This window comes from Mesoplodon mirus (genome assembly GCF_964341445.2).
Source record: "Mesoplodon mirus genome assembly, chromosome: 5".
In the NCBI taxonomy this organism is placed as follows: domain Eukaryota; kingdom Metazoa; phylum Chordata; class Mammalia; order Artiodactyla; family Ziphiidae; genus Mesoplodon; species Mesoplodon mirus.
In genome coordinates this window covers 86,311,753-86,338,560 of record NC_138980.1, presented here as the reverse complement: position 1 = coordinate 86,338,560, position 26,808 = coordinate 86,311,753, and the positions used below count along the sequence as shown (strand labels likewise).

The window sequence follows — 26,808 nt, the reverse complement described above, 5'->3', positions numbered from 1 at the left end:
CTGTTTTAGAGTTATGGAAAAAATTTCTAAGTATGAAACCCAAACTAGAAACTGAAAGGAAAGGAAAGGAAAAAATTAATAGTTTTGTGTATCAATAAAAAATTTCTGTAAAGCAAAAAGACCATAAGGAAAAGAACCAAAAACTTGTTGGGAAATATGTACAATTTTGGGTTAATGCCTTTTTTAAAAGCAGGTCTTAAAAATTAACTAGAAAATAACAGATATCTCAAAAGTAAACAAAAATGGACAATGAAGAGAAAATTTTTTTTGAGAAAATTTTTAAACTGTAGTACATATGAGTAATGAGCATATTAATAGTTGATTGACCTCACTCAAAATCAAGAAATGTGAAATATCCATAAAGAAGAGAATGAATAATACCTATTACGAGTGAGTGGAGAAAAGGTATTCTAATATACTGTTAATAAGGACATACAATTGATGTCACCTTTATAGAGATCAATTTGGAAGTATGAATCAACAGCCTTAATTTTTCTTATGCCCTTTAGATAGCAAGTCCAAGTTTCTTTCATTCATTCAACAAATATTTGTTGAGTGCTTATCATGTTCCAGACAGTGGTAAAAGTGCTTAGAATATAGCTGTGAACACACAGGGGGAGATAGACAATACACCAGTAAATCAGTATGACAGGATGTTAGGAATGGCATTCTCCCTGAGTTAGTTTTACATATTTTTTAAAAATTTATTTTTTAAAATTTTGGCTGTGTTGGGTCTTTGTTGCTGCGTGCGGGCTTTCTCTAGTTACGGTGAGCAGGGGCTACTCTTTGTTGCGGTGCGTGGGCTTCTCATTGTGGTGGCTTCTCTTGTTGTGGAGCACGGGCTCTAGGCGTGCGGGCTTCAGTAGTTGTGGCTCGCAGGCTCTAGAGCGCAGGCTCAGCAGTTGTGGTGCACGGGCTTAGTTGTATGTGGAATCCTCCCAGACCAGGGCTTGAACCCGTGTCCCCTGCAGTGGCAGGCGGATTCTTAACTACTGCACCACCAGGGAAGTCCCCTGAGTCAGTTTCATATGAAGCAGTAATAAGGTATAAATCAGATACCAAAGTCAGAGTAAGGCAGACCTCCTATATATATAGAATATACAAAGGAGATTTCAAAGGAGCTGGTTCCATGTTTTTTTTGCACCCCCCCCCCCAGCCAGATCATGGGTGTTAAAAAGGGTTTACATGTAGAGAGGAAATAAGATTTTGCAAAGATGGTCTTTAGAAAGAGCTAATGGGGGAGAGAAGAACAAAGAAGTGCTATAGTGCCTTCACTGCAGATCTAGTAAGGGGATTCCTTGGGTTGAACTGAAAATTTGAAATGTATTTCTTGCATTTGGGAGAGGGGAAGGATCTTAAGTTAAATCATAATCAGAGTTATACAGTGGTAAATTGGACTAGACATACTAATTGTTTATTTGAGGTGGTTTGTTATTTAAGTAAGCAATAAAGCCTTGGAATAGAAACTATGCCAGTTTTATTATAGGATCAACTGAAGATTACCCTAACTGGAATACATTTCAAAGTTGGGTTTGATCATACATTTGTGGTGCATTTAGAACACTGCTTATACCTGTTAGATGAGGACCAGTAGGTACGATAGAGAATAATTAAATAGGGTAGGGGGAAGAAGAGTAGAGGTGACGTTTGAGTATAGACCTGAAGGAAGTGAGTGAGTAAGCTATGTGTGTGTATCTTCTGGTGAAGAACGTTGTAGGAGGAGGGAACTAGTGCAAGGCTCTGAGGTAAAAGTGTATGTTACCTTGTGGCTGGAGTAAAGTGAACAAAGTGAGGAGTAATAGGGGAAATGGTCAGAGTCAGAAGTCAGCTTATAGGTTATTGTGAGGCTTTTGCCTTTTATTTATTTATTTATTTATTTATTTATTTATTTATTTATTTTTTGCGGTATGTGGGCCTCTCACTGTTGTGGCCTCTCCCGTTGCGGAGCACAGGCTCCGGACGCACAGGCCCAGCGGCCATGGCTCACGGGCCCAGCCGCTCCGCGGCATGTGGGCTCTTCCCAGACCGGGGCACGAACCCATTTCCCCTGCATCGGCAGGCGGACTCTCAACCACTGCGCCACCAGGGAAGCCCTTGCCTTTTATTTTGAGTGAGTTGGGAAGGCCTTGGGGGTTTTAAGCAGAGGGTGTGTTGAGATCTGTTGGGTTAGCCAAAAAGTTCGTTCGGTTAATGAATACGTTCAATAAAGTTCTTTGTGAAAATGAAAAATGTCTCTTATTTTTACTTAAAACCAAACGAACTTTTTGGCCAACCCAGTAATTCCCTTTTAAAAGAACTGCTTTAGCTACTGTTTTAAGAAAAGACTGTAGGGGCAACAAGGTCACAATCATGGAGACCAGACTTTTTTTTTTTTTTTTGCGGTACATGGGCCCCTCACTGCTGTGGCCTCTCCCATTGCGGATCACAGGCTCCGGACGCGCAGGCTCAGCGCCATGGCTCACGGGCCTAGCCGCTCCACGGCATGTGGGATCTTCCCGGACCGGGGTACGAACCCGTGTCCCTTGCATCGGCAGGCGGACTCTCAACCACTGTGCCACCAGGGAAGCCCCAGACTTTTAATTATTTGCTTTAAAGATGTTCTTAGGATTAACCAGATGCATAAAAATGTGTGTGCAAAAATGTTCATTGTACTACTTAATGTTCATGACATATTTTAAAATAAATATTACAAAGCAAATTGTAAATATGGCATCAGTTTCCATCTCCTTTCCCACACCCTTCCACAGAAAGTAGATGGAGAGGGAGAGTGGAAGAGGTCTGGAAGTCAGTGTATTAAAATGTTAACCGTGATTTTGCATGGGAATGAGTGTTGTGGTATTGGTGAAGCTATGGATGATTTTATTTTCTTCCTTTCACCCATTTGTATCAATATTTTCTGTTATGTATTTGTAACATTTAAAATCAGGGGAGGGACTTCCCTGGTGGTCAGTGGTTAAGACTCTGCGCTCCCAATGCAGGGCACCTGGGTTCGATCCCTGGTCAGGGAACTAGATCCCGCATGCCGCTCTTAGGAGCCCTCATGCCTCAACTAAAACATTCCGAGTGCCACAACTAAAGATCCTGCATGCAGCAACGAAGATCCTGCGTGCCGCAAGTAAGACCTGGCGCAGCCAAACAAACAAATAAGCAAACAAACAAATATTTTTTAGAAATCAGGGGAAAAAAGTTATTTTTATTTGGAATGAAATGTGACAGAATATCTCTTTGGCCTGCTTTACAAATAAATTTAGGATGAATCTGTCTAAGCATGAACTTGGGTAAAGAAAAGGAAAGCAATCATAGTGAGAAGTGTCTTGAGATCAGTATATACAGGTAGCCAGAAGGGAAGGTGAGAATGGGAAATGAGCCAAAGCTCCTTGGAGAAGAAAAGACAACTATGTACCAAGTATGTTGGTGAACTTGGAAGGCCTAATCCATGATAGTTGCAAGTCTCCTATTAACCCGTACATAATCTTTAATTATGCAAATGCTGCCTTAAGGCAGAATTCGTTTTAAAATACTGATTTACTGGGCTTCCCTGGTGGCGCAGTGGTTGAGAGTCCGCCTGCCGATGCAGGGGACGCAAGTTCGTGCCCCGGTCCAGGAAGATCCCACATGCCGCGGAGCGGCTGGGCCCTTGAGCCATGGCCGCTTGGCCTGCGTGTCGGGAGCCTGTGCTCTGCAACGGGAGAGGCCACAGGAGTGAGAGGCCTGCGTACCGCAAAAAATAAAAAATTTAAAAAAAAATACTGATTTACTGTCCTTGTAAAATGTATGTTGGAATGTAAGTATCTATGGCTCTGGAAATTAGATTTCCAGATTAAAAAATGAAACCTTTCTTTCTCACATCCTAAGGGAATGAGACCTATGGCTCTTTTTTCTTAAGCTTTAAAGACTGACAAGTCATTCCTTACATGATTCTTATGCATGGATATTTTTACATAAAAAATAATTTTTATATTTAATACTAAGTTTTCTATTTTTTAATTTATTTTATATTTATGAGATATACTTAAAAGTGAGTGTGAAACTTGTGTTATCACAAAATTTTCTATTTGAAGCAAATTGCTGAATATAGTTTAGAGAAGTAATGTTGCATTCTCTTATTTAATTTTCCTTGAAAATTATTTCTTTTCTGTTTAATTTACAGAACTGCTTCCCAAGTTCATTTAATGAAGTTTTCACCAGATGGAGAATTTTTTGCCACTGCTGGGAAGGTAATTTGTAAAAATACTATTGTCAAGTTGTGTTTATGGTATATTTTGAAATGTCAGAAAAAATTAGCTGGCTTCATTAAGTTGAAAACATTTTCTGTTAAAAATGTTAAATAGCAAAAATTGGCTAAATATTGTGTTAAAGGCAGTATGGTATAATTGAAACAACATAGATCAAAGGTAGATCTGGGTATAAATTTGCCATTTACCAACTGTTTGATCTTGGGCAAGTAGTACTCTCTTTGAGCCTTGGTTTTCTCATGTATAAACTGAGGATGATAGTACCTACCTCATAGGTCGTTGATCATCAGATTAGTTTAGACAGTGTATATAAAGTGCCTGGCACAGAGTCATGGATGAAGTATACTGTCAGTAATCAACTATAACTACTATTTATGTTATCTTTTAGCTGACAGCTATATTAGGCTGTATTTACAGTAAAAGAATTTACAGATTTTCTAGAAGGACATTTGTAACTTTTCTTTGTTATTACCTGTTTATTTCAGAATAATGTATTCCCTTGAAATTATTTTTATTTTTAATCATTGGTTCACAGAGCACTTTACATACAACTAATAGCTGAAGTTATTGTTCCCATGGCTCAAAACCTGCAGACTAAGAATATGAGATATACCTTAAATCCTCAGTGAGGTTTTTTTAGGATAAAAGTAGAGCTGTTTAATCTAATTGACTTTACAGTCAGCTTTGGCAATGCAATTAATAGCTTAAGAACAGAACCTGGTACATGCTAGTCTCTCTTGTTCTTGCTTTCCTTCTCAAATTAGGAGATGCAATTTTGATTGTGCTTAGAATATTTTACATAGTAGTAATTGATAACTACTTATCATCAACATTTTCTTTGAACAGTCACATGGTAATTTATAAAAACTGTGTTTTCAAAAATCAGCAGTCTTTTGAAGTCTGCTAATGGTAATGCTTTCTTATTTGGTATTTGGCTAAGTGGGCACGTGAAGCCTTAACTTCATCTTTAGGTCTTTCCTAAATGACTTTATTTTCCATACCAAATGGTAACTAGCATTTTCGTTAAACCAACCCTTGCAAAATACACACATTCACACACATTAATTCTTAAAGAACAGTTAAGGAATGCTATAAGAAAAGTATCAGAATCAGAGATTTTCTTCCTAATTTCTCCATGCCCAACTCCTCTTCACATCCCTAAGTTCCTTTAATTGGGGAGAAAAATCTTACTTTTGGTATTTGACTTAACCTTTAATTTAATGATCTGGATGTTTTTTGTTTTTTTTTCCCCTTAGGATGACTGTCTTTTAAAGGTATGGTATAATGTAGAAAACTGGCGGACATCTGTTACCTCTCCAGATAAAAGTTCAGAAAAACAATCTCAAGGAGAAATTGACTTTTCTTTTGTATATCTGGCCCATCCTCGAGCTGTAAATGGATTTTCCTGGCGTAAAACAAGCAAATATATGCCTAGGTCAGTGGATTAGTCATTTTTCCCATGTATTAAGAGAACGTCATCTTTGTGACTTTGACTGCTTTTCTCACTTTGAGAATCATTGCTTTAGGATTTTTGCCTATGAAGATTCAAGTAATACTAGATAGTTCTTGGACTGCAGACCTCTGGCCACCGGTCAACTATGGTTGACGCTTAAGAGGAGAGCCATATGAAAGGATAATTTACCTCTAGGTCAGATATCTTTGAGTGACAGAGTTGTGCATCCTTTTCTTCTCTATGTTATGTATCCAATTCTTTCATCTCTTAATCATTCTCCAAATTGCCATTTGCATCAACTTTTTCACATTTTACTCCCTTATCTTGTCCCTTCTATATCTCCTCTGTTTTCCCTTTTTTTTTTAATTTAAAAAAAAAGGCTTTATTGAGAACATATACCATAAGGCCTCAAATATTTCTTTAACTACACCCAGCATCTTTGAGGAGAAGTGCATGGGTTAATACATTATGATGCCCTAAACTAGGTATTAGTTTAACCTACACATGCATGCACAAACACACCTGTTAGTACTTCTTTTCTTTCCTGTAGTCCTTGCAAGACTTGATAATCCTGTTGAATTTTTGCCTATATTTAGTTAAGTTACAGAGCTATTGTATTACTTAAGTATAGGTAGAAATCCTTTTTGTTCCACGTGGCCATTTTCAATTTGGCCACACTATGGATCAGTACAGGTTTTCCCTTATCTTTTTGTCATCTGAGATGTCTTAAGCTGATCCATGGTAGCATACCTAGATCATTTGTTGACTTCAGTTTTGCTCTTCTGAGCCAGCAGAGTATACCTAAATTTTTTAAAAGTTATTTTAGACATTTTTTAGAGCAGTTTAAGGTTCACAGCAAAGCTGAAGGGAAGGAACAGAGATTTCTCACATAATCCTGTCCCCCACATATGCACAGCCTCCCCCATTATCAACATCCTCCACCAGAGTGGTACATTTGTTACAGTTGATGCTTATTTCAACACATTATTTTCACTTAAAGTTCATAGTTTACTTTGTGGTTCACTCTTGGTGTTGTGCATTCTATGGGTTTGGATAAGTGTATAATGGCATGTATCCATCATTGTTAAACCTAGACTTTGTTGAGCTAGTTTGGAGTGCAGTAGTTACCATTCTTCCTACCTCAGTCCTACAGTCTAACAAAGCATAGGAGTAGGACACTGTAGGTACAGTGATGGTTCTTTTGTTAGAAGTATGTTTCACAGTTTTTGGGCTAAGGGAGAGTGGTGTGGGCAATCTGTATTGTTAGCAAAAGCACCTTCACTCCAGCTTCACTTTGAGGACTGTTGCTCTAGTACCTCTGAGACCATTGCCCACACGTATAAAAACATGTTTAGAATAGAATGAGCTATGACAAATGTAAAGTGAAAAAAGCTGTCATCACAAACCGTTAACCTTTTAGAACTATCAGAAGATTACATTATTTCGGAGGCTGATTTCTTCTTCTATTCCAGGTATTTTCATATGCAGCCAGTTAGACCACCAGAATACTAAAAAAGAGACTTGTGAAATATTGTATCTTTTGAGAGAGGACAGTCACATCTGCTCCTGACCTAGTTCACTTAGTGTTGGCGAAAGTGATCACGGTGGACGCAGAGGCAATACCTTAAACTGGGGCATTACGAATGCCCAATGACAGCAAAAAGGCATATTAGGGTTTTTTTTTTGCCCTGCTTATTTTATCTCTTATCAGCTAAATTCTACAGCATAGGGAACTGATACAGAACTAGACTTTTCTGTTAGTTATGGCATCTTTTCAAGGTTTCCAGAATTTCACTTTTGGATCCATTTCATTAAAGAACCAGCTAATCTCCCTTAGTTCTTTTAGTTTTCATTTTTGTTTCACCAGCTGCCTGCAGATATATAGTGGGAAGGCTGACCCTTTCTCATGAGGATGAAAGAGATCCCATCAAAGACCATTATCCTTTCTGATATGGAATCTTAAAATTAAGATGCTTAACCAAATGGTAATACTTCATACAAAGGGCCTGCTGGCTTGAGAGAGAAGAATGGGGAAGTGTTTGTAATGAGCATGTACTTCTTTACAAGTTAAAAATTGATGTATGTAGGACAGGTTAGGAGGTCTGGTTATATCCCCCTAAAACATCCAAAAGTTGGTTCTACATAACTAGTTTCAAAAGCATCTCAGCCTGTTGTTTCATCAACATAGGGCAGCTAAATAAAATAAAATTTACAAAAAAAGGACAGCTGTTGCAGACACTTACCCATCACATGGTTGCCCCATATAAGGTCATTCATTTATATATATATATATATATATATATATATATATATATATATATATATATTTTTTTTTTTTTGGTTGGAGAGGAGAGTGCTATACCTGAATATGATATGCTTATTGGAGAGAGAATAAGATACCTTGATGAAGAAGTGAGGAAGGGGGAGGTATTGCCTGAGCAGTGCCTCAAATACATCAGGATATTTCTTCTATGCCATGCTTATATTACCTGCCAGCTGTTTGTAAGGCGTGGCATTATTTGTAAGGCGTGGTATCCTGAAGAGAGTCATCTGGGGTCGAAGCCCTGTCCATGCTTCTGAGTTGTGCAACTTTTTAGCTTGCTTTGTTGGTCTTGCCTAAGTTCTGTACCTCTCCTGATTGCTGTCTGTTCAGGCCTTAATCTCCTATCTTCTGCTCTTTCTTTATAAGCCTTCCCATTCTGCCATTTACTGATTGGCACTATGAACCTTGAACTTCCATATTGCCTTTTTGTATTTTCTTCTGTTTCTGTTTATTTTTAATCTCATTGCTACTGCTTGTGTGTATGTAAATGTACTAGAGAGAAACTAAGGGAAGGAGGGGAGGAAAAGGTCAGAGGGAGATAGAGGGAAAAAGGGAGAAAAATGAAGGAGGAAGAGGAGGGAGAGGCATAAGGCCGGGGAAAGGAAGGAGAAACAGAGGGTTTGGAAAGGTAAGAAGAAGGAGGGGCCCTAGGAGGGGGGTAGCGGTGAGAGGTAGGAGAGGTGGAAAGGGAGGGTGGTTTGGAGAAGCTGAGAAGCAGAGAATTATAGGAGAAAGCAGAGGGAGAGAAGCCCAGAGAGTAGATGGAAAGGGGAGAAAAGTAGGGGAGTATACACAGAGGGGGAGGGGAAGGGAGGGAGGTGTTAAAACAGAGGAGGGAACCTGAAAGAGAGAGCTACCAAGACAAAGCAAGCTGTTCTCCCTTTTCTTCCCCTTTGCTATTCTTAAATCAAGTAGATACGTTTGTTTTAAAAAGTGACTACTATGGAATATTTTAATTTTTTTCTTTAACTTACTGGGTTACTTGATAGAAACCTTCTACTGATTGTTCTCTTTTAATCAGATATGTTTGAATAAGTGTCTATTATAGGATATTGCAACTTTTTTTTTTTTAAATTTGCTGGGTTATCCAGTAGAAACGTAGTCTTTGTTAATAGGGTTTCAGCCTTTGAGCTCTTGATGCTTATGGGGTTTATTAACATATATGTAATTGTTTTGTTATTATTTTGTGGGGTGGCAAGACAGTAAATGCACTGAAAGTCAAAAATGACTAATGAAGGAGGTGGCTAAAAAATCATGAATTTTTCTATTGCACTTGACTGCTTTTGTCATATGTTAGGCAAGGAAAGAGTAAGTGTACTAGTTACTTTAGCTTATTAGTGACAAGTGCTTGTACCTTTACAGAAAGTAAAAATGAAGCATTGTGAAATAAACATCCACTGAATAAATCAGAAAATTTTAATAGAAGAAGTCACGTTTTTTCCTTGTTTATTAACTGAGCAAGTATGGTATGATTTCAGTTTTTGTTCTTCAGATGTAAGAAGAATCTTAGACTACTGAAACAGGAACTACTGAGTTCCAGGCAGAAAAGAATAGGTTAGCAAGCATTTGCTGTGATGAAATCAAATACCCAACTCAGTTGTAATGGCTTTGGCTAAATACATTACGTAAATGTATATTGACATTTTCTTCATTGATACCTTAGTTGGGTGCATTTAAATAATTATAGAAACATTGTAGAATGTGATACTGTGGGAAATTTATACTTTTGCCTCTAAAATCTTTTTATTCCTTAGGGCTTCTGTATGTAATGTACTGTTGACTTGCTGCAAAGATAACATATGTCGTCTTTGGGTAGAGACATTTTTACCAAATGATTGTTTGCTCTATGGAGGTGACTGCAACCATTGGACTGAACCAGTTAATTTAACAAATAACTTCAAGAGAAATGCTTCCAGTAAAGAACGAGTTCAAAATGCTTTAGATGTGAGTGTTTTTGTTAGATGTTATTTCCTACAAGTTTTAAAATCTTTAGTACGTGGCCTTTTTTGTAACATTCATCTTAATTAATATTCAAAGTCATGGATAGTTATGAAAAAACATATATGTCTTAGGAAAACAGTTCTGAGAAGATTTTTGGGTGTTTTTGGGCTCAACAAGTATTCTTAAGGATTTTGTCTAGCATAAAACTGCCTATAATTACAAAGTTAAGCTTAGGTTAACTGATGATAACAAAAGGATGATTATACTTGACTTAGCTAAAATAATGTAAATTAAGATCTGAGAATGCAAAGATTTGACTGTAAAAATAATTTATTATTTTTCTTTCTGTAGAGCTTGAGGTGTTCGTCCTGTCATAATTACAGGAATGTTTAGAGTAGTTTATCAGATTCTGTTCTACATTTGTTATCTTCCAAATCTCCAAGAACTTGAATTATTTACCTTGCTAATTACTATAGAATGGAAAGTAAAAGTCAGTTTTTGGTGTTGGGGCTAATTCAACATAGACTAGTTAACACAGATTCTTCTTATTATTTTCTTAATATTGAAAATAAGAAAGTGACCTAAAAATGATGTATCTTTGAATGTTTTGTATGAATATGGAACCACTGTTTCTCAAATTTAGATAGTATTCTAGTGACACAGAATATAATTAAGTATATATTGTATAGAGACGCAACCACTGATAGAATAGTTATGTGTAATAATAGTTGAAAGAAGTCCTTGACTAGGAATCTGAAGACCTTTGTTCCACTTTTAGATGACCTTGTGTTCTCTATAAACTATTTTATCATATGAAAGATGAGGATAACGATATTTGCATTGTCTGCTTTATGGGTCAAATGAGATGATCTCTGTGAAAGTGCTTTGCAAACTATGAAATATCATCCTAATGTATGATGGTAGGTTTATTCAGTGCTTTGTGGTCATAGGAAGTAAACTGAGGACACAAAGAGAACAGTATACATAGGGACATCATTTTCAACAGACACATTGTAAGCTTTTTTTAAGTTTAGGAAATTAATTCTCAGAAAATATTAAATAAAAATTTAAAGTATTGTGTGATGGTTAAAAGAAGAGTCAAGCAGTTTACGTTCCAGGCTTATTCCAGGTTTCACTTTTGCTGTACAAAAATACTGCAAGATATTTGTACATATAAACTTATCTGAAATAGGATATATGTACTATCTAACAATCATTATGTAACCTATACATATATGCTTATGACAATATAGGCATTAGTTTTACTTTGTTTTGCATTGTTTGACTTTGTTTTTATTCTCACAGGTAAATCTGAAACATTTCCGTAGAGGTCGGAGGAGATCACTGGCACTTGCAGCACATACTGGATACCTGCCACATCAGCAAGATCCTCATCACGTTCACAGGAACACTCCACTGCATGCCAATGCACTTTGCCACTTTCATATTGCAGCCAGCATCAACCCAGCCACGGGTAATAAAGCACTGTTCAGAAAATGGTTTTCAAATTGAGTAGATGGATTTTTATCACCAATAAGTTATACTTTTACTTTTTTAGTAAGTAAAAAATTGTAGGTGACTTTCTTAGCTAACTTTTCATTATAGCCGCTCACTGATTATAGAAAAAGGAGTTTTTATTTACTTGTTTGCTTCTTAAGTCTGTGATTTGGTCTGTAATTTTAGATCTTGATAAGTCATTGAGATTCTGTATTAGTTTATTCAAAAGTTGAGATTTGAGCTAATACATAACAAAGAGGTTAACACCTCAGAGTAGTATTTTATAATTATTGTATAGTTGTTCAAACGAAACCAATGTGTTTCATACTTGATCTTTGGAGCCATTTCAGAAATAGGGCAGAAATATGTAGAAGTTATAACTGGAAGAATTAAGAAACTTATCTCTGTAGTCAAGTAGGTACTGTGAAACAGATTGAAAGATCTAGAATACCTGGGTTTATCTATGAAATTGAAGACTGAGGTGTTTATCATTTTAGTAAATATTTTCTGAGAGTTTAAAAACCAAGTGGTCACAGTTGGGGCATTTAAAGTGGAACCTTAGACTGCTACTGGGAAAAAAGTTAAAATAATATTTGCACACGATAAATGCCATCTGTACAGGAAGTATAAAGTAAAATCCTCCTTTTGCCTCTATTCCACCCTAGTCTTCCTTCCCAGAAGATGACCACTGTTGATGAGTTTTTATGTATTTTGAGATATTCTTAAACATAAACTAAGCATAACCTATTTCCATATAACACACTGGATTTGTAGTATTGCATTCTTCAAGAAACATAGCAATAAATACAGTCCATTAGTTACTTGAATCAAAGTGAGAAGTACTTTGATAAGTTAAAAAGTGCTGAGATACCTGTGGTAGGAATAAAGAGTATTTGCTGATTTTTAAAATTTTATATGGTTAACAAGAGTCCCAGCTCTAAAAGAATCCAAAATCCATGAGCCATGAAAATGTAAATGGGAGAATATTGAATTATTTTTATTAAAATATTGTTTTATTACCTTATCAAAAAACGTACATTGTCAGCGCTTATAATATACAGAGGCAACTCTAGGTCAGTGGAATAATTTTGAAAGTCTTTGCTGAGTAAAGGACAATATTTTTGAGAATAAAGAAAGCTTGAATTCTCATATTAATGGAAAAGGCTGAGGTATTATGAAAAAAAGAAACCCTGAGTTCCTGTGTAACATCTCCCTGACTACCTTCCAATAAGGAAAACTCTAAAACCTTTCTTTAGGTTGTAGGTCCCTAAGAAAAATTCATACATGTAGGGCAAATCAAAGCAAAATAATAATATTAAGAGCTATATTAGATCTTGTGAAAACTCCTTTCCCTAAATTAGGTCTGTTAGAATGACTTTCCTGCAAGGCCCAACTCAGATATGGCTTCACTTATTTGTCCATCAATGGAAAATGATACAGGAGAGGAGTTCATAATAGCATGTTCTCTTAGCTCTAGTTCTTACACGCTTTCCATGAAGATGTCTCATAAAAAATGACTTTATCAGATTCTTTGAGTGAGGTCAGGAGGCAAAGGAAATGTGAGTATCTTTTCAGCCAGAATGCTTCTGCTAAAAGTTAGCATAAGCCCCTAGTTTTGTGTACTTAACAGCTAGGCCTGTGATCTACTTTAGGCACTGCTTATCTCTTCTGAGTTGATTGTAAGTTGAAAATCAGAAAATCCTACCCATTTAGTTTTCTTGGGGACACTCTTTCAAACCCTAACACTATTGTGTATCTACCTACGAACAGTGGGATTGGCAGTTCAGCCCCTCAAGGGTTTTATTGGGTGTTTAGTCTGTGCCAGTATAGGAACTGGAGATAGTGGTAGGAACTGGAGATACAGTAGTGATCAAAACAGTGTGGTCCTTGCTCTTACGAAGCATATAACTAGGTAGGAGATAGATAAATATTAATCAAATAATTATACTAATGAATATATAGTAATAAACAGAGCTCTTGGATTAGATAATATCCATCAACTCTTAGAACCCAACGCCAATAAGAAGGAACAGAAAAACAATTCTTTTTTTTTTAACATCTTTATTGGAGTATAATTGCTTTACAATGGTGTGTTAGTTTCTGCTTTATAACAAAATGAATCAGCTATACATATACATATGTCCCCGTATCTCCTCCCTCTTGCGTCTCCCTCCCTCCCACCAGGAAAAAGATTCTTCTGTCCTCTTTTACCATTCATCCCCTATAATACTGTTCCTATTGGTGTCCAGCAATAGACGGTATTTGAACAAATACTTAAAATTGTTTATATTTCCTTTTTAAAAAAATCAGTAGATTTGCTCTGGAGAAAATTATTTACCTTCCCTGAATCCATTTCAGCCTATAATGTTCAGCAGACACCAGCATGATCTAGATTTGGATTTTATTTAATAATGATAGACAAATTTTTCTTTACCTCTGTTAAGTTAGGATTGTCATTTTTCACAATGTACTCTGAATTTGTACTTCAGTATACTTAGCAATGATTTCAAAAGTAATACCAAGGAACAATTTTTTTTAGCTGAGTTGGCTTGTCTTGAATGCTTTTCTTGAATATAAGGGAACCTCAGTTTCATACTTTCTAACTTCCATCTTGATGCTAATAAATAAGCAGTACCTATCTTAGAATTAGGTATGTCATGAAAAAAGTTAATATGAGAGTCTGTTAAGTAAAAGAAAGTTGTTGCTGTTGAGATAAACATATCACTGGTTCCTTTGACAACTTAATGATGGCATTTTTAATGGTAGATCAGGTTAAAATATATTTCTAACCAAAGTTTCTATACAAATTAAGAAGACTACCCTATTAACATGTCTGCAAATTATAGACATATTTCTTAATCAGAATATTTTTTAAAATTATAGAAAAAAATATATATGTATGTATATATAAATAAGTTACGGTATATAACGTAGAATGTATAATTTTATTTCCTTTACAGTAAGTGTATTAAATTTACCATTTAAGTCTGTTTTCATTAATAATAATTGTGTGAGCCATTATATTGTGAGTCTTATTTATAGGTTAAATAAAATGTATGGCAGAGGTTTAAAGATAAATGTAACAGTAAATAATAAAAATAAGAGACATGGATGTTTTGTATGCTAGCATGATAGAAATTTTAATATTTTTTTGTTGTTGTTCTTTATAGACATCCCACTTCTTCCTTCTATTACGTCTCTGAGTCTAAGTGAAAATGAAGAGAAGAGTGGACCTTTTGTGGTACACTGGCTAAACAATAAAGAATTGCATTTTTCTTTGTCCATGGAAGTCTTTTTACAACAACTTAGAAAAAGTTTTGAGCAACCATCTTCTGAGATGAGTGTAGAAGACTCTAATCAGGCAGATGTAAAATCTGATGAAGGTAAAGCTTTAAGAAGGATAAAAATTATAAAGTTTTATTTAAAATAGCAAAGATTTTTATATTATGGTAACACCAGCTACTGTTAGAAATAACTTTCAAATTGCAGGGGCTTAGTACAAATTTGGACTGGCTCATTTAATAATCCAATGTAGATGCTCCTGTTCCAGGTGGCTTCTTTCCTGATGATGATTTAGGGACTTAGACTTCTCCGTACTTACGCTTCTGTCAGCCACTAGGGTCTTGCTACTTAGAGGACTATCTGCAGACTAGCAGCATTGTCATTATTAGGAATGTACAATCTCAGGCTCCACCTGGAGCAACAAGAATCTGTAATTTAATGAAATTCCCAGATGAGTTGTATGTATATTAAAGTTTGAGAAGCAGTACACTAGGGCCTTCAGGTTTGCATTCAGCCTCAGTCAAGTAGAGAGAGAGAAATCAAAAATGTTTTTGTTCTTTGTTTTAATTACAAGATTGCACGTTCCCCTTTAAAAAAAAATGAAAAAACAATACAGGCGTGTATAAAGTTTCCATATTGTTAAGTTTGATGAGTGTCCTTCCAGATTTATTCTTTTCTGTGCTCGCACAAATATATGCATAAAGGTAGTTTTTTTAAAAAGTTGTACTATGGGAGTTCATTTTTCAATGAAAATAGTGTGCTGCAGCTTGCTTTTTAAATTCAGTAATGGCCACTTTTCTTTCTCATTATTTTTAACAGCTCCTGAGTCAAGAGACTCAAGAGAAAACTTAAGCATTTTTTCGGATGATAGCCATTTAAATTGATTTAAATTGTTTTTCACTATATACTGATAATGGTATAGTAACACATCTCTTCATCTTTGTGTGAATTTTTCTGTAAGGTAGATTCCTAGATGGGGAATTAGCGTGGTGTATAAGCATTTTAAAATTTCAATAACTTCTGTCAGATTACCCTCTAGTAATGTTTTACCAGTATATGTTCCCTCTAAGTATATTCAGATATCCTTTTTTCACATCCTTGCCAACACTGGATCTTTCTGTTATTTTTTGGCCGTTGATATGGACAAAATGGTGTCTTGTTTTACTTTGAATTTTCTTGAGTTAAATTGAGCAGAATTATGTTAACCCTTCTGTGGTTTGCCTCTTCGTGCCTTTTGCCTAATTTTCTGTTATTTTTCTTAATGATTTTATGTCTTGACTAATTTTTTTTTCTTTTTTTTTATTAGTTTCTGCTTTATAACAAAGTGAATCAGTTATACATATACATCTGTTCCCATATCCCTTCCCTCTTGCGTCTCCCTCCCTCCCACCTTCCCTATCCCAACCCTCCAGGCGGTCACAAAGCACCAATCTGATCTCCCTGTGCTATGCGGCTGCTTCCCACTATCTATCTACCTTACGTTTGGTAGTGTATATATGTCCATGCCTCCCTCTCGCTTTGTCATAGCTTACCCTTCCCCCTCCCCATATCCTCAAGTCCATTCTCAAGTAGGTCTGTGTCTTTATTCCTGTTTTACCCCTAGGTTCTTTATGACATTTTTTTTTCTTAAATTCCATATATATGTGTTAGCGTACGGTATTTGTCTTTCTCTTTCTGACTTACTTCACTCTGTATGACAGACTCTAGGTCTATCCACCTCATTACATATAGCTCAATTTCGTTTCTTCTTATGGCTGAGTAATATTCCATTGTATATATGTGCCACATCTTTATCCATTCATCCGATGATGTTGACTAATTTTTAAAATCTGGTAAACAAGCTAACATTTTTTGAGAGTCTCTTAAGAAAGGTTTTGTATTCCTAACCAGGAATAGGGGCTGGGATGTAGAGGTCAGAATATACATATTTATTTGTATTAATAAGTTGGCATGTGTTGAAGGAAATCTGGAAATTAGGCACTATAAAATGTATTTCTTTAAAATAGTTTCTTTAAGGTGTCATATCAGTTATAAATGCTTACACCTAGAGGATGGCTAGTGTGGTTGACTTAGGTTTTATGAATCTGACATCATGAAGAAAGTACAAATTACATTCCAATAATATATTTTAAAAATTCAGCCTAATTTCAACTCCCTCATGTTAACATGAGCAAAACTAGGGTCCAGGGAAGTACTGTGTCTTACTTCTAAGTAGTTAATTGTGGTACATCTGGGTTTAGAAACCAGTTTACCTATTTTCCAGTCTAGTATTAGTCCTTCTACTAATAATCCACTGAATCAGCCTTATAGGCCTTCTGAGTACTGAGTTAACTCCGTGGCCTTATATTCCTGGAGCAAAGTTATTTTTTAAAGGGAACCCCATTTCTTGTTTATATGAAAACTTATGTTTTTCATTTGGAATGCATTTGTAAAGGTATTTCTTATTTTTTAGTAGTAGCTTGATTGTATTTACTTGGTTCATGAACCCTTTTGATTATAGAGATTGATGACGGTGTTGATGATCTGAAAATAAATCTTGAAAAGAAGGAATTGGGCAGTGATAAATTGGTACCAAATTCAAGTTCTGTACCATTACCATCAGCTGCCATTGATCATCAGATTGAAGTACTTCTGTCTGAATGGAGTAAAAATGCAGACATGCTATTCAGTATTCATCCCATGGATGGTTCTTTGCTGGTTTGGCACGTGGATTGGCTGGATGAATACCAGCCTGGTATGTTTCGTCAAGTACAGGTATTATTTTTATGATCTCTGGAGAGCTACTTCTTGTTAAATGTGGGTACTGTTTTGTAAAACCTCTTTATATAATTTCATGAATTCTAATGCTACTTTCTTAATTCTAGGTGTCCTTTGTTTCCAGAATTCCTGTAGCTTTCCCCACAGGTGATGCAAACTCTCTCTGTAAAAGCATAGTGATGTATGCCTGTACCAAGAATGTTGACTTGGCTATTCAGCAAGGGAAACAAAAAACTTCCAGCCTGACACGTTCCACGTCAATGCTTATATCTTCTGGTCACAGTAAATCAACTAATAGCTTAAAATTAAGCATTTTTACCCCTAATGTTATGATGATTTCAAAGCATGCTGATGGCTCCCTGAATCAATGGCTTGTCAGTTTTGCCGAGGAATCTGCCTTTTCTACAGTTCTCAGTATTTCCCACAAATCCAGATATTGTGGTCATCGCTTTCATCTTAATGATTTAGCTTGTCACTCAGTATTACCATTATTGCTGACAACGTCACACCATAACGCATTAAGGACACCAGATGTTGATAACCAAAAGGAACCTTATGGTGCTGTGAATATTGAAGAATGTTCTTTGGCACAACAGAATAAAAGCACTATTGACATGGCCTTTCAGGATCCCAATGCAGTTTACAGTGAGCTTATTCTTTGGAGAGTTGATCCAGTTGGGCCATTGTCTTTTTCTGGAGGTGTTTCTGAGCTTGCCCGGATTAATTCTCTTCATGTTTCTGCATTTTCCAATGTGGCATGGCTGCCCACTCTTATACCCAGTTATTGTCTAGGTAAGGATTCTGATTTTTATTTAAGAACTTGAGATTTTCTGACATTATTGCTTAAGGGTGAAATTTCAAATGTTTTTAAAATACATCTAGGTGCATACTGCAACTCTCCTAGTGCATGCTTTGTAGCAAGTGATGGACAATATCTGAGATTATATGAAGCAGTTATTGATGCCAAGAAACTTCTATATGAGCTTTCCAATCCTGAAATTTCTGTAAGTAAATGGCTTTTATTTGAAGCTAAGAATATAATATGTTTTTAGATACTTAATTTATACTTATTGGGCATGTTCTAGAATTGTGACATATAATTTGTAATAAAATGTGTATATTTTTTAGTAATTTTTTTCACAATTGCATTGTACTCTTACAGTGATTCTAACCTCCTTTAAAAAGAAACCATATCTTTCATTCATTCCAAAAGTAGAGTCTAGCGTCCTACAATATGTGTTTCTGTTGTACTTCTTTGCTCAGGGATAAATGGGGACTACTGACAGTATAATGTGGAATTATGTTGGTTCATCTGCAGGTTTTTTTCTAGGCAAGGGAAGCTGAAATAACAGGAGTGGAATTTTAATCTTAACCAAGAGGAAAGAGCTTTTAGCTTGGTTACACTACAGGCAGGAGTTTTTTCAACACCATTGCAAACCTTTGTCTTATGACAGAGGGCACTTGTTCCTGTGCCCAACTAATAGCAACCCACCATCTACGTTGTCTCAGCACCTCCAACAAGCCAGTATTTCCATTCTTTTGGTTTTTGTGTTTTTAAATATGCCCTGAGGTAACTTTCAGCCATACTGAACTTCCTGTTTAGGAGACTCAAACTGTCCTCTCAACCATCAATTAATGTCTTTGTTAATGCTCTGGTTACAGAATTGCATAGATGTCAGTGGTCTGCTCCAATCTTGTTTTTTCCCTGTTATTTTTATTGCATGGTTTTACAGAACACAAAGTTTTTCAAAACATATATAGTGTTATAGTAGAAACGTATATTTCTTGAGGGCCTTCTATTTTTCAGGAATTGTTTTAAGTGCTGGAAATTTAGATGTGAGCAAAACAGACAAAAATCTAAGCTTACCTTCTAGTGAAAGAATATAGAAAAAAGGTGAAAATATATTAATACTTTGGAGAGAAACAATGTTGCAAAAGTAGTATGGAGTGCCAAGTAAAGTGCTGGTCAGGGAAAACCTCACAGAAGTGGTACCATTTGAGTAAAGACCTGAAGGAGATAAAGGAGCTACCTATATCGATATGTAGATGGAAAAGATAGAGACCCTGAGGCCAGAGCATGTTTGGTATGTAAGGAACATCAAGGAGGCCATTGTGGCTGGTGCAGAATAAGTGAGGTGGAGAGAAGTCAAAAATAAAGTCAGAAAGTGAGCCTGGCCAGATTGTATTGAGAGTACCTTTGACTTTTACTCTGAATGACATAAAAACTAGTGAAGAGAATGACAGTGATATGATCTGACTTAGGCTTTAAAAGGATCACTCTGGTTGTTATATAGATTAGACATGGGAAGCAGAAGTGTTATCAGAGAGACCAATTCAGGAAGCTATTACAGTAGTCTAGGAAAGAATCAAAGGGGTTTAGAATGGTAGGAAATGGTGGTGATATAGATGATAAGAATTTGGTCAAATTTGGATGTGTTTTGAACATTGAATATAGTAAGGATTGGACTGTATATGGGGTTTGTGTGAGGAAAAGAGGACGACTCCCAAGGTTTGCCTTGAGATGAGAAGTATAAATAGCCGTTTTTGGTTTTTTTTTTTGGCCACGCTGCCTGCCATGTGGGATCTTAGTTCCCTGACCAGGGATTGAACCTGCGCCTCCTGCATTGGAAGTGTGGAGTCTTAACCAGTGGACTGCCAGGGAAGTCCCTAAACAGATTTTGAGGAGCAGGGAGATTCAAGAGCTGGGCTTTAGACATGTTAATTTTGAAATGCCTGTTTGATATCCAAGAGATCTAGTAAACTAGTCTCTGGAGTTTTGAGGGAGACCTGGTCTGAAGATAGAAAATAAGTAGTTGTCAGAATATAAAGTTGTGGAGCTGAGTGAGATCACTGAGGGAGAGACTATAGCTGGAAAGTAGAAATGATAGGAGGATTGAACCCTGGGTCATTCCGTTGCTAAAAGTGAGGTGAGTGTGGTATATAATGGAAGCCAAAATGAAGAAAATTATTTACAGGAGGAAAGAGTAATCAACAGAATCAAATGCTGCTGATAGATCAAGTATGATGAACATTGAATTTAACAATGCGAGCTTGACTAGAGCAGTCAGGAGATAAGCGGCTCAAGAAATCAGCATATGTAAATAGTATGTTAACTTGTTTCCTTAGCTTTCTTTGTCAAAATTAATGTTTAAAAATCTTGATTCTTAGAACATTTCCATGAGATTGAAGTCAGTCTTTCACACATATAAATACAAAATACTTTTTTTCCCCTTAACAATTACCAAGCATTGTTTTTGGTTTTCTCTGCACCAGCTGAGCTGTAACTCTATTCATTCCTGTGTAATTGCCTTGTAAAATCGTAAAATGTTTATAATGAAAAGGACTTGTGAATTTATTTAGTCTCACCTGAACTTATTTATTATTTGTCTGTTATGCCTGAAATTTTATGTCATTTGTTATTATTTTTTTAATTGTTTAATAAAGGAGATATCCATTTTTTCAAAAACAGAAATATGTTGGTGAAGTGTTTAACATCGTAAGTCAACAGTCAACAGCCAGGCCAGGATGCATTATTGCATTAGATCCCATTACCAAACTTGTAAGTATTATTTTTCTGTCTACTTAGCATTAGGTAAATAATATGTATGTCAACTTACATTGTTATTTATTTACATTCAGCAAGGCAGAAAAACCCAGCTGCTTCATGTTTTTCAAGAAGACTTCATTTTGAATAACCTTGAGAAGAAAAGACTAGGAAAAGACAGAATATTATCTGATGCAGGTAAAGAAGAACTTTTCATGAAATGAGAAATAAAATGTAGAGTATGTTAGGCAAAGATAAATTGATATAATGTTTGTATAATATATAAAGTTATCTCAGCTTTCCATGTTAGTAGTGAAATACACCATTTATACCAACAGGCAGCTCACCTAATGGATTTTCAGAAAAATTCTACCTAATTGTAATAGAGTGCACCCAAGACAACCGTTCATTGTTACACATGTGGAATTTGCATTTGAAGTCCATTCCTGTCTCATTGGGTGAGTTTTTTTTTTTTTTTTAACTTTTAAGTAGGCTTAGGTTAACAAATTACATATGGTTAGATAGTTCAGTGGATATTTTTTAAAGCTGTTTTTATTGAGAGAGGATAATTATAGTTTATTCTGTTAATTAAGAATAAAACAATACTCTGATTTTCTTGCCGTAAAGAATCATGTTAATACGTTAACTTTTTTATCTTTTATAAGGCAGTTTTGGATTATAAAATGTAGCAATTATAATGTTTATAGGGTTTCTCTCCCAGTTTTTGGTTCTTTTTTTATGTTTTATAGATGAAAAAGTAGATACGAAAATATCTGAAGCAGTTTGGCAGCCAGAAGAACATTATTCTTCTTCTCCAGAGAGGATCTTATCCCCTTTTTCACAGAAGTATCAGGCTTGCAGAGCAAATCTCCAGAGTACCAGCAAGTTGACTCTGTCTTCAGAAATGGTTTATAGTCAAGAGTTGCATTTGCCACAAGGAGTTGAGATAATAAGTGTTAAGCCATCAGCAGGTTTGTAAATTTTGTAAAAAGAGACTAATCAAACTTCATAATGCGTGAGTATTTACTGTGTATTTAAAAGTAGGTGCAACTCCACTTTTTAAATCTACACAGAAACAGAAATAAAAAGAATATCTTTAAGTACCCTGAATTAACAATTTAAATTTCTCATTACGTTTTCAGATGACTCTGGCATTTGTCAGCCAGTTGTGGTCTTAAATATTGATTTCTGAAACAAATTTTTATTATCCTTTTGTGAAGACAAAGCGAAAGTTTCCAGGGCAGAGATAATAATGGGGTTGCACCTTATTTGCCAACTTTGATAATGCGGTATTGGCTGCCTGGAGCTCTGTGCTGTGAAGGATTCTAAGTGTGTAGTTCCTGATATATGTATTTGTCATCCTTAGGGCAGTGGTTCTCAAAATGTGGTCCCCAGACCAAAAGCATCAGCATTGTTTGGGAAGTTGTTAGAAATAATAATTCTTGGGCCATACCCTAGACTTACTAAATCACCAGCTGTGAGGTGGGACCCAGCAGTCTTGTTTTGACAAGCCTTCCAGGTGATTCCAGTGTACAAAATAGATCAAGGTATCAAGGGTATCATGAAAACCAAGACAAAAAATCCATGTTTTTATCACCTAGTTCTTTCATTTTCATAGTCACAGTGTGGGTTTTTGGTCTTCTTTACTTGTCTATCACTTTTGACTAATTACTTTGAATACTTTTCAGTTTGCCACATTATCAGGTACTTAATCTTTTCTAATTGGTGAAGTTAGCAGGAGTATTAACAGTGTCCTGATAACTTTTGCATTCTGGGTTTTTTTTGTATATTTTAATAAAAGAGGCATCAATGCAAGGCAAGTTAAAGTTTGAAATAGAATGACTTTTGTATTGACACAGTTTTAAGAGCTGTTATCCTTAGCCAGAACAGTATAATCGTCACTACTGAATTCTATTAAAGGAAAACTATATGGCAGATCTAAGAGAAACTGAAGATGTTTCTAAAAATAATCCTTGGCGCAAGTTGAGTTTGGAAGAAAAGAGAAGTCCTAGGGCAAAAGAAGAAATTTGTTTTGTTTGGCAAAAACAGTAGCATGTGATAACAGCTTTTTTTCCTAGTCTTGAGAATTTTTTTTTTTAACCAAGACTTTTGGGAAGGGTAAGCTCTTTATTCTCTCTGTTCAGTTCAGAGAAACTAATAGACAATGTTAATTGTGTCCTTATGCAGTACTGCTAAGTCCTTGAGGACTTAAAGAAAAACTTATATTGAAATATGCTTTTAAAATATAATAAATGTTCTGTATAACATTTCTGTATTACGATTAGCAGGTTTTGTTTAATAGTCTAGGATAGGGATTGGCAAACTATGGGTCACCTACCTTTTTGTAAGTAAGTTTGATTGGAACGTAGCCACACCTATTTGTTTACTTTTGTGTATGGCTGCTTTGTTCTACACTGGCGGAGCTGAGGAGCTGCAACAGGGACTCTGGCTAGCAAAGCCTAGTTGTTACTCTTTGGCCCTTTAAGAAAAAGTTTGTCAACCTCTGATTTAGGAAATTAAGAGTATGTAATTACATTAAGCCCAAGCAAACATATGTCCCACTTAGGAATCTTCTCAGCGTCATTTATATGAAATACACTTCAATCGTGGAGGACCCTTTTAGTACTTAAGTAAGCATGAACCATTCACAAAATTGTATTAAAAAATATTATAGAGAAGTAGCCAGTGAATATTGACAAATTTTTTAAGATGTATTGATACCTTTAAAATGAGATTTATAATAATATATAATGCTAACAAAGAGTTGTGAAAAGAATGCTGGGTTGAAAACCAGGACTAGAATTTAGGTTTTCTAATTCTGCCTTAGTCTAGCTATTTGATTTAGGCATAAGATACTTACACATTTAGTTAAGAGTCCTTACTTATAAATTATTATGGAGTACTCTTTCAGCTCTAGGTTTTGGTAATGATGTCCTTTTTATGTACCTTTTTGACGTCATTAAAAGCGTCTTACTGATCTTGCTGATCCTTAAGCTAAATATTGACTGTCATGTTGTTAACACTAGTTCATGCAAAAGACTAAAACCTTTAGTACAAGAAAACAGATTTATTTAACCAAATTTCACATTTTGTTAATGGATTATTTTTGTTTTAGGACATCTGAGTTCTTCTTCCGTATATCCCATATGCAGTGCTCCTTATTTATTGGCAACTTCATGCTCAGATGAGAAAGTAAGATTCTGGAGATGTAGAGTAACAGATGGAGAATCTGCCACTTCAAATAATGGAGAAATGGATCTTGTATACATTTGGGAAGAATGGCCGTTACTTATTGAAGATGGACTGCAGAGCAATAGTAGTATAACTGTACCTGGTAGGCCTATAGAAGTCAGCTGTGCACACACAAATCGTTTAGCAGTAGCATATAAGCAGCCTACGTCTAATAGTAGATGTTCTCAGGACTTTGTGATGCATGTAAGTATTTTTGAATGTGAGTCTACAGGAGGTTCATGCTGGGTCCTTGAACAGACAGTTCATTTAGATGAGTTAAATACAGTGTTGGATTCTGGCATTAGTATTGATAGCAATTTAGTGGCCTATAATAAACAAGAGGTATATTTATCCAGTAAAGAGAGTGTCACATCAAACACAAAGCATTTAGTTCACTTAGATTGGATGTCTAGAGAAGATGGTTCTCATATTCTCACTGTAGGAATTGGATCAAAACTTTTTATGTATGGACCCCTGGCTGGCAAGGTACAAGAACAGGCGGGTAAGGAAAGCCTGGCATTTCCTCTCTGGGAAAGTACTAAAGTTGTGCCTCTTTCTAAATTTGTACTGTTACGAAGTGTGGACTTGGTTTCTTCTTTAGAAGGCTCTCCACCTTTTCCTGTTTCTTTATCATGGGTCCGGGATGGCATCCTGGTGGTAGGAATGGATTGTGAAATGCATGTATATTCCCAATGGCAGCCATCTTCTAAACAAGAACCTGTTACAACAGATTCATACAATGGGAGCACTCCATCTATAATAAGTTTAATAAAACAGAGTAACTCATCAAGTTCTGGATTACATCCTCCAAAGAAAACCCTGACTCGATCCATGACCAGTCTTGCACAGAAAATCTGTGGAAAGAAAACTGCGCTTGATCCTTCTGTGGGTATGGAAGATTCAGGTCTTTTTGAAGCAGCTCATGTTCTTTCCCCAACTTTACCTCAGTACCATCCTTTGCAGCTTTTGGAACTCATGGATCTTGGCAAAGTTCGGAGAGCAAAGGCCATCTTGTCACATCTTGTCAAGTGCATTGCTGGGGAAGTTGTGGCTCTGAATGAAGCTGAGTCTAATCACGAGCGCCGCTTTAGGTCTCTCACCATCAGTGCTAGTGGAAGTACTACTCGAGACCCCCAGGCATTCAACAAGAGTGAAAATACAGATTACACGGAAATTGATTCTGTCCCTCCACTTCCTTTATATGCCTTACTTGCAGCAGATGATGATAGCTATTACTCATCCTTGGAGAAATCTAGTAATCAGAGTACCTTAAATAACTCAAACCAGTTGTCAAAAGAAAGTTATGATGAGCTTTTTCAGATGTCACCTTTAATGACTGATAGTCATGTGTTAAAGGCAGATGAAGAAAATACAAAGCCCAGGGTTATTGACCTTTCACAATACAGTCCAACTTACTTTGGTCCTGAGCATGCTCAGGTTCTTTCTGGCCACTTACTTCATTCGAGTTTACCAGGACTCAGCCGGATGGAGCAGATGTCTTTGATGGCTTTAGCAGATACAATTGCAACTACCAGCACTGATATTGGAGAAAGCAGAGACAGAAGCCAAGGTAAAATTAAATTGGGTATAGGATTAGAGGAAAAATTGATAATATTTTTACTTATTTTTTCCACAGAAAATAATCTTAAATAATTTCTGTAAAAATGACAGCCATGAAGGTTTTTAAAATCATCATTGTTGCCTTCACAATAGTTTTAACTTGAATATATATTATTTATCCCATAAATCATAGTACTCTGAGAAAGTACACAAGGATTCATTATGCCAAGTCATTTTTACCTGTCTACTTAATAATGTTAAGAATCCAAGTAATTGCTTTTGAGTTTAGCAAAAGTTAACATTCTTAATAAATAATTACTTTAGAAACCCCAAAATAAAAGGTGCTTTCTCCTTTATTTATTTTTCGCATTGTAATAATTCACTGTTAATTTGGGTTTTTAAATATTGAGGTTTTAAAAAAATTAACATTAAGGTATACTCCTTCCTAGAATAGCAGCAAGCAAGCCTAATAAAATTAGGTCTTTTCCTCACCCAAAGAGCATTTTTTGTTTTTAATCTTCTGAGTTATGAATAAATTTGTAGAATTCCCATCAGGTTTCAAATAAGATCTGATTAACAGTCTAGCCTTGTGCACCAGATATAAGTCAGTAGGATGCACCCCTTGAAAGGAAAATGTGGGGTAAATTTAAGAAAAAAGAATAACAATAATAAAAATTAAAACTTTAAGGAAAAATAAGTTGGTCATGAATTATGAAATGAAATATTATTAGTAGATATTATGTTTTGATGTGACTGTATTACAAGTGTTTTATGTTTTTATTCATTTAAAGTAAAAATCAGGCCCCCTTACCATATAGCCATTTCTTCCAGTGTTAGCAGTTATTGGAATGGGTATGTGACTTGAATCAATATGGATAATATTATAGAGAAGGTTAAACTATTTTAAAATTGAGTCACATTTAAATTAAAATATTCATGTCAGAGGAGATTATATTATTAAAAATATGTCAGAGACCCTGAGTCA

The 26,808-nt window shown here is 35.7% G+C and overlaps 1 protein-coding gene across 5 annotated transcripts in view; it reads left to right on the top strand.

Moving 5' to 3' along the window:
- The window catches only part of DMXL1 (Dmx like 1), a 136,628-nt gene that overhangs the window by 26,065 nt on the left and 83,755 nt on the right, over positions 1 to 26,808 (top strand). For all 5 annotated transcript variants that reach the window (XM_082621188.1, XM_082621187.1, XM_082621186.1 and 2 more), the window contains exons 6-18: positions 4,151 to 4,217; positions 5,492 to 5,670; positions 9,766 to 9,955; positions 11,258 to 11,426; positions 14,620 to 14,832; positions 17,232 to 17,485; positions 17,596 to 18,280; positions 18,371 to 18,492; positions 20,958 to 21,047; positions 21,128 to 21,230; positions 21,371 to 21,490; positions 21,782 to 22,003; positions 24,148 to 25,833. In XM_082621188.1, the coding sequence (XP_082477314.1) occupies positions 4,151 to 4,217; positions 5,492 to 5,670; positions 9,766 to 9,955; positions 11,258 to 11,426; positions 14,620 to 14,832; positions 17,232 to 17,485; positions 17,596 to 18,280; positions 18,371 to 18,492; positions 20,958 to 21,047; positions 21,128 to 21,230; positions 21,371 to 21,490; positions 21,782 to 22,003; positions 24,148 to 25,833 (4,100 nt within the window). The remainder of the gene's footprint in view (positions 1 to 4,150; positions 4,218 to 5,491; positions 5,671 to 9,765; positions 9,956 to 11,257; positions 11,427 to 14,619; positions 14,833 to 17,231; positions 17,486 to 17,595; positions 18,281 to 18,370; positions 18,493 to 20,957; positions 21,048 to 21,127; positions 21,231 to 21,370; positions 21,491 to 21,781; positions 22,004 to 24,147; positions 25,834 to 26,808) is intronic.